At 37.9% G+C, this 11,488-nt stretch overlaps 1 protein-coding gene across 2 annotated transcripts in view; it reads right to left on the bottom strand.

Moving 5' to 3' along the window:
• Positions 1 to 4,339: 4,339 nt before the first annotated feature.
• LOC108706706 (elongation of very long chain fatty acids protein 6) overlaps positions 4,340 to 11,488 on the bottom strand; it is a 47,423-nt gene continuing 40,274 nt past the window's right edge. For both annotated transcript variants that reach the window (XM_018243349.2, XM_041579594.1), the window contains exons 3-4: positions 9,829 to 9,980; positions 4,340 to 6,606 (exon numbers count right to left, since the gene is read on the bottom strand). In XM_018243349.2, coding sequence (XP_018098838.1) covers positions 6,182 to 6,606; positions 9,829 to 9,980 — 577 coding nt within the window. In that variant the 3' untranslated portion in view covers positions 4,340 to 6,181. The remainder of the gene's footprint in view (positions 6,607 to 9,828; positions 9,981 to 11,488) is intronic.

The following is an 11,488-nucleotide window of genomic DNA, read 5'->3' as shown; positions in this document are numbered from 1 at the left end:
TACTGTATTTAGTTTGTTGGGTGATGGAGACATGTTTAAACTGGTTGTTCACCGTTAAACATGAGAACGTTAGTATGTTGTAGAAAGTGATATTTTGAGACAATTTGCAATTTGTTTTCATTTTTATTTATTTGTGGCTTTTGAGTTATTTAGCTTTTTATTCAGCAGCTCTTCAATTTGCATCGTAAGCAATCTGGTAACTTTTTCATTCTTATTATGCTTTGGTCTGATTAATTCACAAATGAAGAACAATAAAAGCCTGCATCCCCCCAAAAATATAAACAACAGGTTTGTTCACTGAGCCAGTGCTCCTTTTACTGAAAACGTGTACTGGTCCAGGGAAGTTTGAATTGCAGCACTGCACAGCCATCTTGCTTTCCCAGCTGTCCGTCTGTTAACTCCACACACACTTTAGAGAAAAGGGTGTGCACTCAACAATCTCCAATAAATAGGCCCAGTATAAAAGTATTTATATTTAAACATGTCAAAAAAGAAAGCCTTAAGCATGTCATGCCCTCCTGGCTCTTAATAATTTAAATAGATACAGGTATGGGATACATAATCTGGAAAACCATTATCCAGAAAGCTCCTAATTATGGAAAGGCCATCTTCTATAGACTCCATTTTATCCAAATAATCCAATCCCCAATGTAGGGTAGGGTTTTTTTTATTAAGGGTTTGTTTCTCCTTTAAAGGGCCTTCCCCCCATTGTCCAATGAAAGAATATATACCTTAAAGGGATATACGGTCATGGGGAAAAACAATTTTTTCAAAATGTATCAGTTAATAGTGCTGCTCCTGCAGAATTCTGCACTGAAATTTGTTTCCCAAAAGAGCAAACAGATTTTTTTATATTTAATTTTGAAATCTGACATGGGGCTAGACATATTGTCAGTGTCCCAGCTGCCCTCTGTTATGTGACTTGCCCTCTGATAAATTTCAGCCACTCTCTACTGTAAATTGGAATGATATCACCCTGTCCCTGATACCAGCTCCCTGACACAAGATAGCAGATGCCTGGTAGCTATAAGAACAGCACTCAATAGTAAAATACTATACAATGTAAACAGTGTAATTTAGAAATAAAAATTACATCATAACATTTTTTTTTAAAAAGTTTTCAATTTCAAATTGGGTAAAGCTCCACTTGTTTGGTGATCTCTTATGGCAGTGATCCCCAACCAGTAGCTCGTGAGTAACATGTTGCTCTCCAACCCCTTGGATGTTGCTCCCAGTGGCCTCAAAGCAGGGGCTTATTTTTGAATTCAAGGCTTAGAGGCAAGTTTTGGTTGTATAAAAACAGGTGTACTGCCAAACAGAGCCTCAATGTAGGTTGACAATCCACATAGGGGCAAACAAATGGCCAATCACAGCCCTTATTTGGCACCCCAGGAACATTTTTCATTCTAGTTTTGCTTCCCAACTCCTTTTACTTCTGAATGTTGCTCACAAGTTCTAAAGGTTGGGGATCCCTGTCTTATGGCATATGGACAGCTAAGAGCAGAAATGACATGATGCGAGGTTTAACTCCTGCAGGGTTGGGCTATGGAACAGTATAACTTGATGTTCCTGGGTTCCCCAGCAACAAATATTTGCGGGCGCACCATAATATAAACACTCATATACTGTACATTGTGATGCAGTGCAAGAGCAAGCAAACCTGTTTGCAATGCATCCCCATTCTCTGCAAAATAAACTTTTATTTAAAGGGGATATACACCCAAAAATAAAATGTTGCCTCATAAAAGAAGATGTAAATTTCAGCTGCAGGGGTCAGTAGACTATAGTCTGTGAGTTTATTTGCTTTTATATTATGTTGGAAATAAAAAGCTTAATTTTAACACCAATAGGTGTTTTGTTCCTGGGAAAAATACCTGCATTTACACTGACTAGCTCAAACCTCCTATGCTATATGAAGTGAGAACCCCCCCCCCCCCCCGCATTAGGGAATGTTGTATTTGCTATAGATTAATGTAAATAGTGTTGAAGGTGTCTTTTACATCAGGTCATTTCTGAATTCATGTCCCAGTTAAGATTCTGACTTTGTGCAGTGTCATGCCAGAGTCCCTCAGTATATGGTTGTGTGTTTCAATGGTTCCGAGGAATGTGTCTTGCTGGTTACTAGGGATGTTTAGTTTGCTCATGTGAATAAGAAACATTATGCTCACGGGGGTGGTTCACCTTTATGTTAAATTTTACTATGTTATAGAATGGACAATTCTAAGCAACTTTTGAATTGGTCTTCATTATTTATTTTCTATAGTGTTTTTATTATTTGCCTTCTTCTGACTCTTTCCAGTTTTCAAATGGGGGTCTAAAAACAACTGCTGTGTAATGCTACAAAATGTGTTGTTATTGCTACTTTTTTATTACTCCTCTTTCTACTCAGGTCCTCTCCTATTCATATTGCAGTCTCTTATTTACATCAGTGCATGGTTGCTAGGGTAAATTGGACCCTAGAAACCGGATGGCTGAAATTGCAAACCGGAGAGCTGCTGAATAAAAAGCTAAATAACTCAAAAATCACAACTGATAAAAAATTAAAACCAATTGCAAATTGTTTCAGATATCACTCTGTAAATCATACTAAAAGATAACTCAAAGGTGAAAAACCCGTTAAAGAGATATTGTGAAATCAAACGTCTTTTCCATTATGACACATTATGCTTTTAAGTCACTTACACAGGTTGCTTTGTCACTGATCCCAATCTTCTTCTCTATGGGGAGCAGGGCCGGATTTACATAGAGAGCACCCTTAGGCCCGCTGACGTTCCTCACCCCCATAACCATGCAAATCATTGGGACAGGAGCAATGGGGATTGGAACACAGGATATTTAAAAAAAACTGTTTTATCTCCTGCGCATCCCCAGTGTTTCTGAACCATTGTGGTTGTGCAGCATGCCGCCCACTAAAATCCTGCCACCCTAGGTCCAGGCCTTGGTGGCCTTTCCACAAATCTGGGCCTGATGGGCGAGAATACTGAGAGACGCACAATGAAGTACTGAATGGCTCTCTTCATCAGTGTCGGACAGGGACAACAGGGGCCCACCCAAAAACCTTTGATTAGGGGCCCACCAATTAATCTTAGACCAGGGGCCCACTCTTAATCGTATTACTATTCCTCTCCTAACTCAACCTCTATTCTCCTAGTCTCTTTTCTTTACATACTATAATACTATAATCTATTATTCAATCTCTTTAGCCACTTTGTTCTCATAGAAATAGGGAATGACCATGAAATAGGCCACATGTCTAGCAGCATAAGGGCCCACTGACACCATGGCCCACCGGGACTTTTTCTGGTATCCTGGTGGGCCAGTCCGACGCTGCTCTTCATTATTTATTTATTTTATAGATGTTTAATTATTTGCCTTCTTCTTCTGATTCTTTTCAGCTTTCAAATGGTGGTCACTGAGCCACGTAAAAAAACCAAAGCTCTGTAAGGCTTCAAATATATTGTTATTGCTACTTATTACTCATCTTTCTATTCAGGCCCTCTCTAGTTCATATTGTTTCTTCAAATCAATCCATGGTTACTATGGTGACTTCGACCCCGGCAACCCATTTGATGAAATTACAAAATGGAAAGCCAGTGAATAAAAAGCTAAATAACTCAAAAACCAGAAATGATAATAATAATAAAAACCAACTGCATATTGTTTCAGAATATCATTCTCTACATCAGGGGTGCCCAATCTTTTGGCTTCCCTGGGCCACATTGGAAAAAGAAAAATTGTCTGGGGCCACACATGAAATACACAAACACTTTTGATTTGTAAAAGAAAGGAAAATACAAAGAAAATAACTACAATACCAGTTGGATGACCAGATGGAGCTATACATTGGAATATGGGACACCTGGATATTAAATAGACTTATTATTATATTATTATGATGTTTCCTTGGGAACTGAGCTTTTCAAGCTGGGCCGCATTCATATCCATCCTGGGCCGCAGGTTGGACACCCCTGCTCTACATCATTATACATGTGCCTTTAAAGAATGACAAGCACTAGTTCTTGATGTTATTCTAAAATAAAAAATGATTAGGATATCTACACTTTTACATTTTTTTTTCCGATGTTTTGTATCTTGCTGCACTTCAGTCTGAAAGCTACAAACACACATTCTGAAAAAACAATTTCAGAATTCTGTTTATACTCAGTTCCTGACCCCTCCAGTACCACTCCATCTTGATCCAAATGATGGCTCTCAATCATGTCCAGCGGCCTTCCAGAGTCTTCTGTCAGCACCAAGGTATACACACACACATACAATAGGTACCCTTTATGACTGTCCATTGAATTCCTGAAGAACAAAATCAGTCATTTCACCAAGATAACAGAAGTGTAAACTTTATTGTTGGTTACAGTTGTTCTGCATGTCTTTCCTTTCAGCCTGTGATTAACCGTTCAGACAAAATGCATCATAACACAATGTCTCTCCTATTTATTTAACTATTATGGAGACCTCAACCAGTCTCGCTCACCTCTACTAAGAAACCAATTAATTAAAAAGCAGCATGAATTGCAGCACCATTAAAGCTAAAAAATAATCCCTTTTGTGGAAACTTCTCCACAAATCAAATACTTTTTAAAGTAGCCAGAAAATGTGCTTCTACCAACTACAGGGCTCTAAGATGACGACTGTGTGTTTCCTACATATTTCAGATTTACAGTATGCTTACTGTAGTTCTACAAACAATGGCAGCCACGAACACAGATGCAGGAAAGCCGTGGTCCTTAAGCAACTCCCAAGGCTGATCACGGGAGTTGAAGTTTAGTAACAGTTGGAGAAATGCACTCTGACTGTCCCTGTTGGAATAACTCACTTCTAATCTGCTAATATCTTAATCTAACTAATACAATTTAGACTACATTAAAACATTTAACATCGAGTTACATGAAGTACTTCCTTGAAATACTAGGAATTTGAATACACTGTATTTGGCTTCTTTTGAGTTGGTTATACAAACAATACACATTACGGTCTGTTAAAGAATATGGCTTGCAACAACTTGAGATCTAACATTCAAACCTGGTTATGGTACCTGCTTAAGCCTTTTGCTCGTTTTAAAAAGTCCATGGACATACAGTAGAAAAGTAAAGATGGCTGGAAAATGGACAAGTCTCTTAAACCGTGGTGTTGGCTATTACACAAAAAAAAAAAAAAGAGTTCCATATCTGATTTTTTTAACTTCCTTTGAAAAAAGTGTCAAGAAATTGTAGTATGGTCAATTGTACTGCTGATTTGTACCAGTAGAGGGCACTTTAATCCGAATTGTACTGCTTGAGAAGCAAATACAAATAAAAACACAGTGTTACCCTTACACACACACACACTCACACAAACAGCCCTGCAGTAGTTATCTGATAAGGAAATGGTTCACAAAAATAGAAAACATTAGCTTTAAGATTTATATAATAATATATAGCTGTATAGATATACACTGGGCTTTCCGGTGACACTTGCAGTGAAACACTCCAACCAGATTTCCTTTTTTAACTTTTTCGTGCAACCATTAGTTCAGCTTGAAGGTAGATCCTTAACAACTGATGAGGCTTTACATTTTGTTTTGTCCATACCTGCCAGGAATTCAATTGCAACTGGGCACTGTATAAAAGATATAATAGATATGTAGAACAAGAGTCTTGTGGTAATACTGTAGTAAAAACTTGGCTAACTGGTTTGATTTGCATATCGATAGTAACCAAACCTATAGTTGCACATCTCACAGGAAAGCAATCTTGATGCTGTTGTTCAATGTACATTTCTCTTGGAATCCAAGTGACTTCTTGTCCATGACATACAGCATGTTTTAACCCCAAATACTGCAAAGTGTTAAACCTGACTGCTCTTGAGCCAGTGTCAGTAGTTTAGGGTTCTTAGGAATACACCAGAGGTGAAGCTTTCCCAAAGATCTTCTACTTGATCTAAGAACACAGTCCATCCTTGCATTTAGTTCCCTTGACATACTATGTAACACAATGAAGCTCCATCACATATTAATAGTAATCTCATTTACTAAATAAATCTGATTTCGTTGTTTCAGAGGTATCAGTCTAAGTGCTTGAGATATGTTTTTCTTGGTGCCTCCGAACAGTTGCTCAATTCTAACCTTCTTTTCATTTTGTATGTTGAACATTTGATGACCCTGAGCTTTGACTTGGCATCGGAATCTTTAGTCAGCCTTAGAAGCTTTCCTGGTTTTGGGGATGTAGGCTTCAAAGAAGAAGTGGCAAAAAAGCACAAAATAGCTAAGATACATAATAGAAGACCATACAATGTTTTGCACATGAGACGGGCACTGTCCCTGCTGCATCCAGGAAAAGACCAGACAATTCACCACACAGCCAATAATCATTTGAGTGATCTGGGACAATGTGATCAACATGGCAAACTTCCGTGACACCCTAAAGCCAGCTGCCCGGAGAGCATAGTAAGAATACATGACAGCATGTACTCCGTAGTTCATGGTCATAAACCAGCCACCACCTGCAACCATGTCCTTGTACGAATACCAGGAATACAGTAATACTGTTATATGGTGGTACCAGTGAAGGAAGATGAGCTTCTGTTTTCTAAGGATAATGAAAATTGTATCCCCTGAAAGAAAAGAGGCATTATCTGTTATTAAGTCAAAGGACTATTCGTTTAGTCTGAGTTGTTTATTTTTTATATTTATTTGGATAACTAATGAGTACAGTGAAAGCCATTTTGAAGCCAATCATGAAGTCACATGTAGTGTAGAAAAGTCTGAAAAGATGAAGAGGTCAACTCATAATACTCTATGCAACTAAAAGTAGTTTGAGGTTGATCGTAGATCTGCCCCTCTGATATAGCTATGCCACACAGCTGTCCGTAATAGGTGGAATACTTACAGAGGTACACTGGCAGTATAGGATCTGTTATCTGGAAACCCTTTATCAACTTCTTTTCAATCAAATAATCCTAACTAAGATATAATTAATCCTTATTGCAGGCAAAACAATTTTATTTGGTTGAACGTTTTAATGATTTAAGGTATGGAGAACCAAATTACAGAAAGATCCTAGGTCCCATAGCTGTACTGTTATATGTGATTAAAAAACAAGGTGTGGCATATGGTTGCTCATTAACCTATGTGGTTGACAACCAGGATATAAAAAAAAATTGCTTGTGGTTTATTTACGGGCAGGCAATTGCCATGTGGAATGCCAGGCTATATGCCCTATATATTACCTTAATTACAAAGTATGCAATATTACAATAAGCCAGTATAAAACAAATAATGCAAAATGTTAAAAAGTTTGTCATAAACTTTAAAGGTAATAGATCAAATGAGATATCCGAAAACTAAGACTTCACGGTGCTGGCACTTTGCGCTTTTCATGTGGGCGCTGTAGATTGCTGCAGGCTTTACATTTTCTAATATCATGTTAAAAATGAACTTGGGGGTATTAATTTGCATGGGAACTTTCAATATTCATTAATGTGGGTTACATGGCTTTGATTAAACTAGGGATACACCTAATCCTGGATTCTATTCTGGCAACTCCCAGCACATCCCTTGGCATAGTGAGAACAGAAGGCACTGAAGGAACTAACGCCAAGTACTAATCAGAGGCATTGTACCTTCAACTATTAAAGCAATTGTATGCATATTGAACATTATAAATCATAAGATGCTCTACCTAACCGTAAAATAGGGCACATTTAGGGATGTTGTTTCTGTGTCCTGTAGTGTGCACACAAATACACACAATTGAGAACTGATCTGATTATAGAATGGTGATGAGGAGAGGTGAGCCAAGGGAAATAGCAGTCAGTGCAAGGCTTACTTGGGATTATGTCATTTACAGCTTACAAGGAATAGACTATGGCTAATGAGCATTAGGACAGGAATAATATAACCTTTAAATGATCTTGATATGCAGCTCCATGTACACAAAGTAAAGAATGGCTACTGATCGACAGAACCTACCGGTACTAAAGATGGTATATACATAAAAAGATTCTGTTATAACCATATTTCAGCCCTGGATACTTTGGTTACTAGAAAAAAAACTGTAGTGTTTTCTGGTGGGTTGGCATTTCTCAACTATTTTTTTTCAGTGCTAAAAACATGGTACTAGTTGTGCCTATAGGAACTCAATGAAAATGTCAATGACATTTTATTAGAAAATGTAACCAAGTGGGACGAAGAGGAGTGAGCGACTGGAGTGGTGGGTAAACAATGTTTCCTTCCTTTCTCACTTAAAGCAATAGTTTGGTCATGCTTTCTGTCTGAGATTCTAACTACAGTTAGGCCCATAAATCTTTGGACAGAGACAACTGTTTTCTATTTTGGTTTGGTTCTGTACATTACCACAATGAATTTTAAATGAAACAACTCAGATGCAGTTGAAGTGCAGACTTTCAGCTTTAATTCAGTGGGTTGAACAAAAAGATTGCATAAAAATGCGAGGAACTGAAGCCTTCACTTCATTTCAGGGGCTCAAAAGTAATTAGACAAATTAAAAAACTGAAAATAAAATGTTCATTTCTAATACTTGGTTACAAAAACCATTTGCTGGCAATGACAGCCTGAAGTCTTGAACTCATGGACATCACCAGATTCTGGGTTTCCTCCTTTTTAATGCTCTGCCAGGCCTTTCTGCAGCGGCTTTCAGTTGCTGTTTGTTTGCGGGTCTTTCTGTCCGAAGTCTAGTCTTCAACAAGTGAAATGCAGCTCAATTGGGTTCAGATCAATTTTACAGATGATGTGGTATGCTTTGGATCATCCACGCTTTCTCCATACTTTTTCTTGCCATCACTCTGGTAGAGGTTGATCTTGGTTTCATCTATCCAAAGAATGATTTCCAGAACTGTGCTGGCTTTTTTAGATGTTTTTTTAGCAAAGTCCAATCTAGGCTTTCTAGTCGTGAGGCTTATGAGTGGCTTGCACCTTGCAGTGCACCATCTAGATTTACTTTCATGCAGTCTTCTCTTTATGGTAGACTTGGATATATATATTTCTCGGATGGGTTTTTTCTGTTTTTGGAGTTATAGGATGGCTTGTTTCACCTGAATGGAGAGCTCCTTTGACTGCATGTTGTCTGTTTCACAGCAAAATCTTCCACATACAAGCACCCCCCCCCCCCAAAATCAACTCCAGGACATTTATCTGCTTCATTGATAATGCCATAATGAAGGAATTGCCTGCACCTGCCCATAAAATAGCCTTTGAGTCAATTGTCCAATTACTTTTGAGCCCCTGAAATGAAGTGATTGTGTTAAAAAAAGGCTATAGTTCCGCACATTTTTATGCAATCTTTTTGTTCAACCCACTGAATTAAAGCTGAAAATCCACAGTTCAACTGCATCTGAGTTGTTTCATTTAAAACAGAAAAAAGTTGTCTGTCCAAAGATTTATGGACCTAACTGTATATTATAGATCTGATCGCAACTTTCCAACATTAATCTCTGCAGAATTTTAGACCAAATAAAGTACAAAGAAAGAGTTGTTTTTAGATTTACCTATACTAGATAAACCATGACCTGGATGAATGAAAATCTTCATAGTCATACAAAAAAAAAAAGAAAAAGAAATTAATTTCTTTCTGAAAAAGTATGTATGCTAGTGTCTTTTCTTCAGCACATTTCTGCATTCTCCCAGTAAGGGTAATAAAACTTGAGTAGACATTGGGCATCCTACTTCATTTTTAATTTGCTCAATCTCATGTCTTCAAAACACCAGAAATCTTCCTCCACTGCACCCAGTGAGTTTTGTTTGGAAGGCCCTTATAATGCCATATTCTCTCCTACATTTTCCTTGATCACACGTGTGACATAATGGTAGTGACTTACCCAGTTCTGGTGCTTTGCTCAGCACAAAAGCATAAGCCCAGAATTTGCTTACTGGTCCATAATAGAAGCTCTGGTCACATACTGATTGCTTCAGGCCTTTGGTCATCAATATGTACAGCATATAAGCGCCAGTCCGGACAGCACCGAAAATACTTTTAACAAAGGAAAACAAGAAATTGACATTAAAATGATTGATTCCTGCAGATGAAAATCTGATTTTACAAAACATTAAAGGAAACATATAGCATACATGAAAAAGCCCTTATTTTGTAGGCAATAATGTATAATATATGATGCTGGTTTTACTTTTGGCTGTAAATTACTATTTTCTGTTAATATTGTTCCTTTATTGGAGCTCCCCATAGATGTTCTCTGGTCCCTGTCTGTGTTTCAAATGAGGGATTGGCTTTTCCTAAAGGTCCCTGCAAGAAGCACAGTAGTAGGGGGGAAGCCAATCACAGCCCTGCAGTCACACAAGCAAAGACAGGCTTCAGATCCCCATCGGGTCAGTCTAGCTGCTGATTGGTTCCTGTCCTACACTGCCTTGTGTTGAGTGCCGCCAGTTCCCCTGCACAGCCAGACAGGAAGTGGAAGAGAAGGGAGGGATCATTAGGGTTTTTGCAGAAATATTCAATAAATCAGCTTGAAACACTACTTTATCTATATGTAAAAAAAGAATATAATGCACTGGTACATTCTAGTTTTTAACACAAAATGTCTCCTTTAAAAAAAAAAAAATTACAGGTTCACAGGTATATTATGCATATACAAATTAGCACAAAAAACTAGGTGTGAAACCTGCAGCCTCATCCAGCAATTTACACAGCCACATGATCTAAAGTGATATGATTTTAAGGATTCAAATTTTGTTTGGACAGGTACTTGGCCTTTTCAGCAGGATTTGGCCAAATCTAAGATTCATCCCTATAAAAAAAATCATTTCATATGAATTTTGATGACCGATATTCTAGCTAAACAGTTCAGATGAAAATAAGGTTGCTGCCATTTGTAAAGCTTTATAATAGTCATACTTGTTCATGAACAAAATGGAGCACTTGTAGAAATTAGAAGAAGGATTTATGTAGGACTATATCCTATAACCAGTATATAGGTTCAGGTATGGAATCAGTTATCCAGAATAACGGGAAGGCCATATAACACATACTCCATTTTAATCAAATAATTCAAGCTTAAAAAAAATGATTTCCTTTTTCTCTGTAATAAAACAGTACAGTGTACTTGATCCCAACTAAAATATATAATGAATTTTTATTGGAGGCAAAATAATTATATTGGGGTAATTTTATGTTTCAATGATTTTTGGTAGGCTTAAAGAAGAACTAAACCCCCAATAATACAAACCCCTACAAACTACCCTTCATAGTCCCCCTCCCTGCTTCAGCCCCGCATCAGTGATTATCCCTGAAAGTGCCCCTAATTCATTACTCAAGTATAGGTGCAGAGTAAGGGCAGTGGAGCGCCATCTTCCGGCTCTTCTGTAGTCTTCAGGAAGAGACTGCCTAATTTGGCATGCGCAGTTGGAGCAATTTTCCAGGTTCATAGCAAATGTGCATGAGCCAAACATGCCGGAAATTGCCAAAGGGTAGGAAGAGGACCCGAAAAATACCATCGAGCCGGAAGATGACGCCCATGAGCTCCG

The sequence above is a fragment of the Xenopus laevis genome, chromosome 1S (assembly GCF_017654675.1).
Source record: "Xenopus laevis strain J_2021 chromosome 1S, Xenopus_laevis_v10.1, whole genome shotgun sequence".
Taxonomy (NCBI): domain Eukaryota; kingdom Metazoa; phylum Chordata; class Amphibia; order Anura; family Pipidae; genus Xenopus; species Xenopus laevis.
The sequence above is the reverse complement of the archived record's forward strand: the minus strand, read 5'-3'. Positions and strand labels throughout refer to the sequence as shown.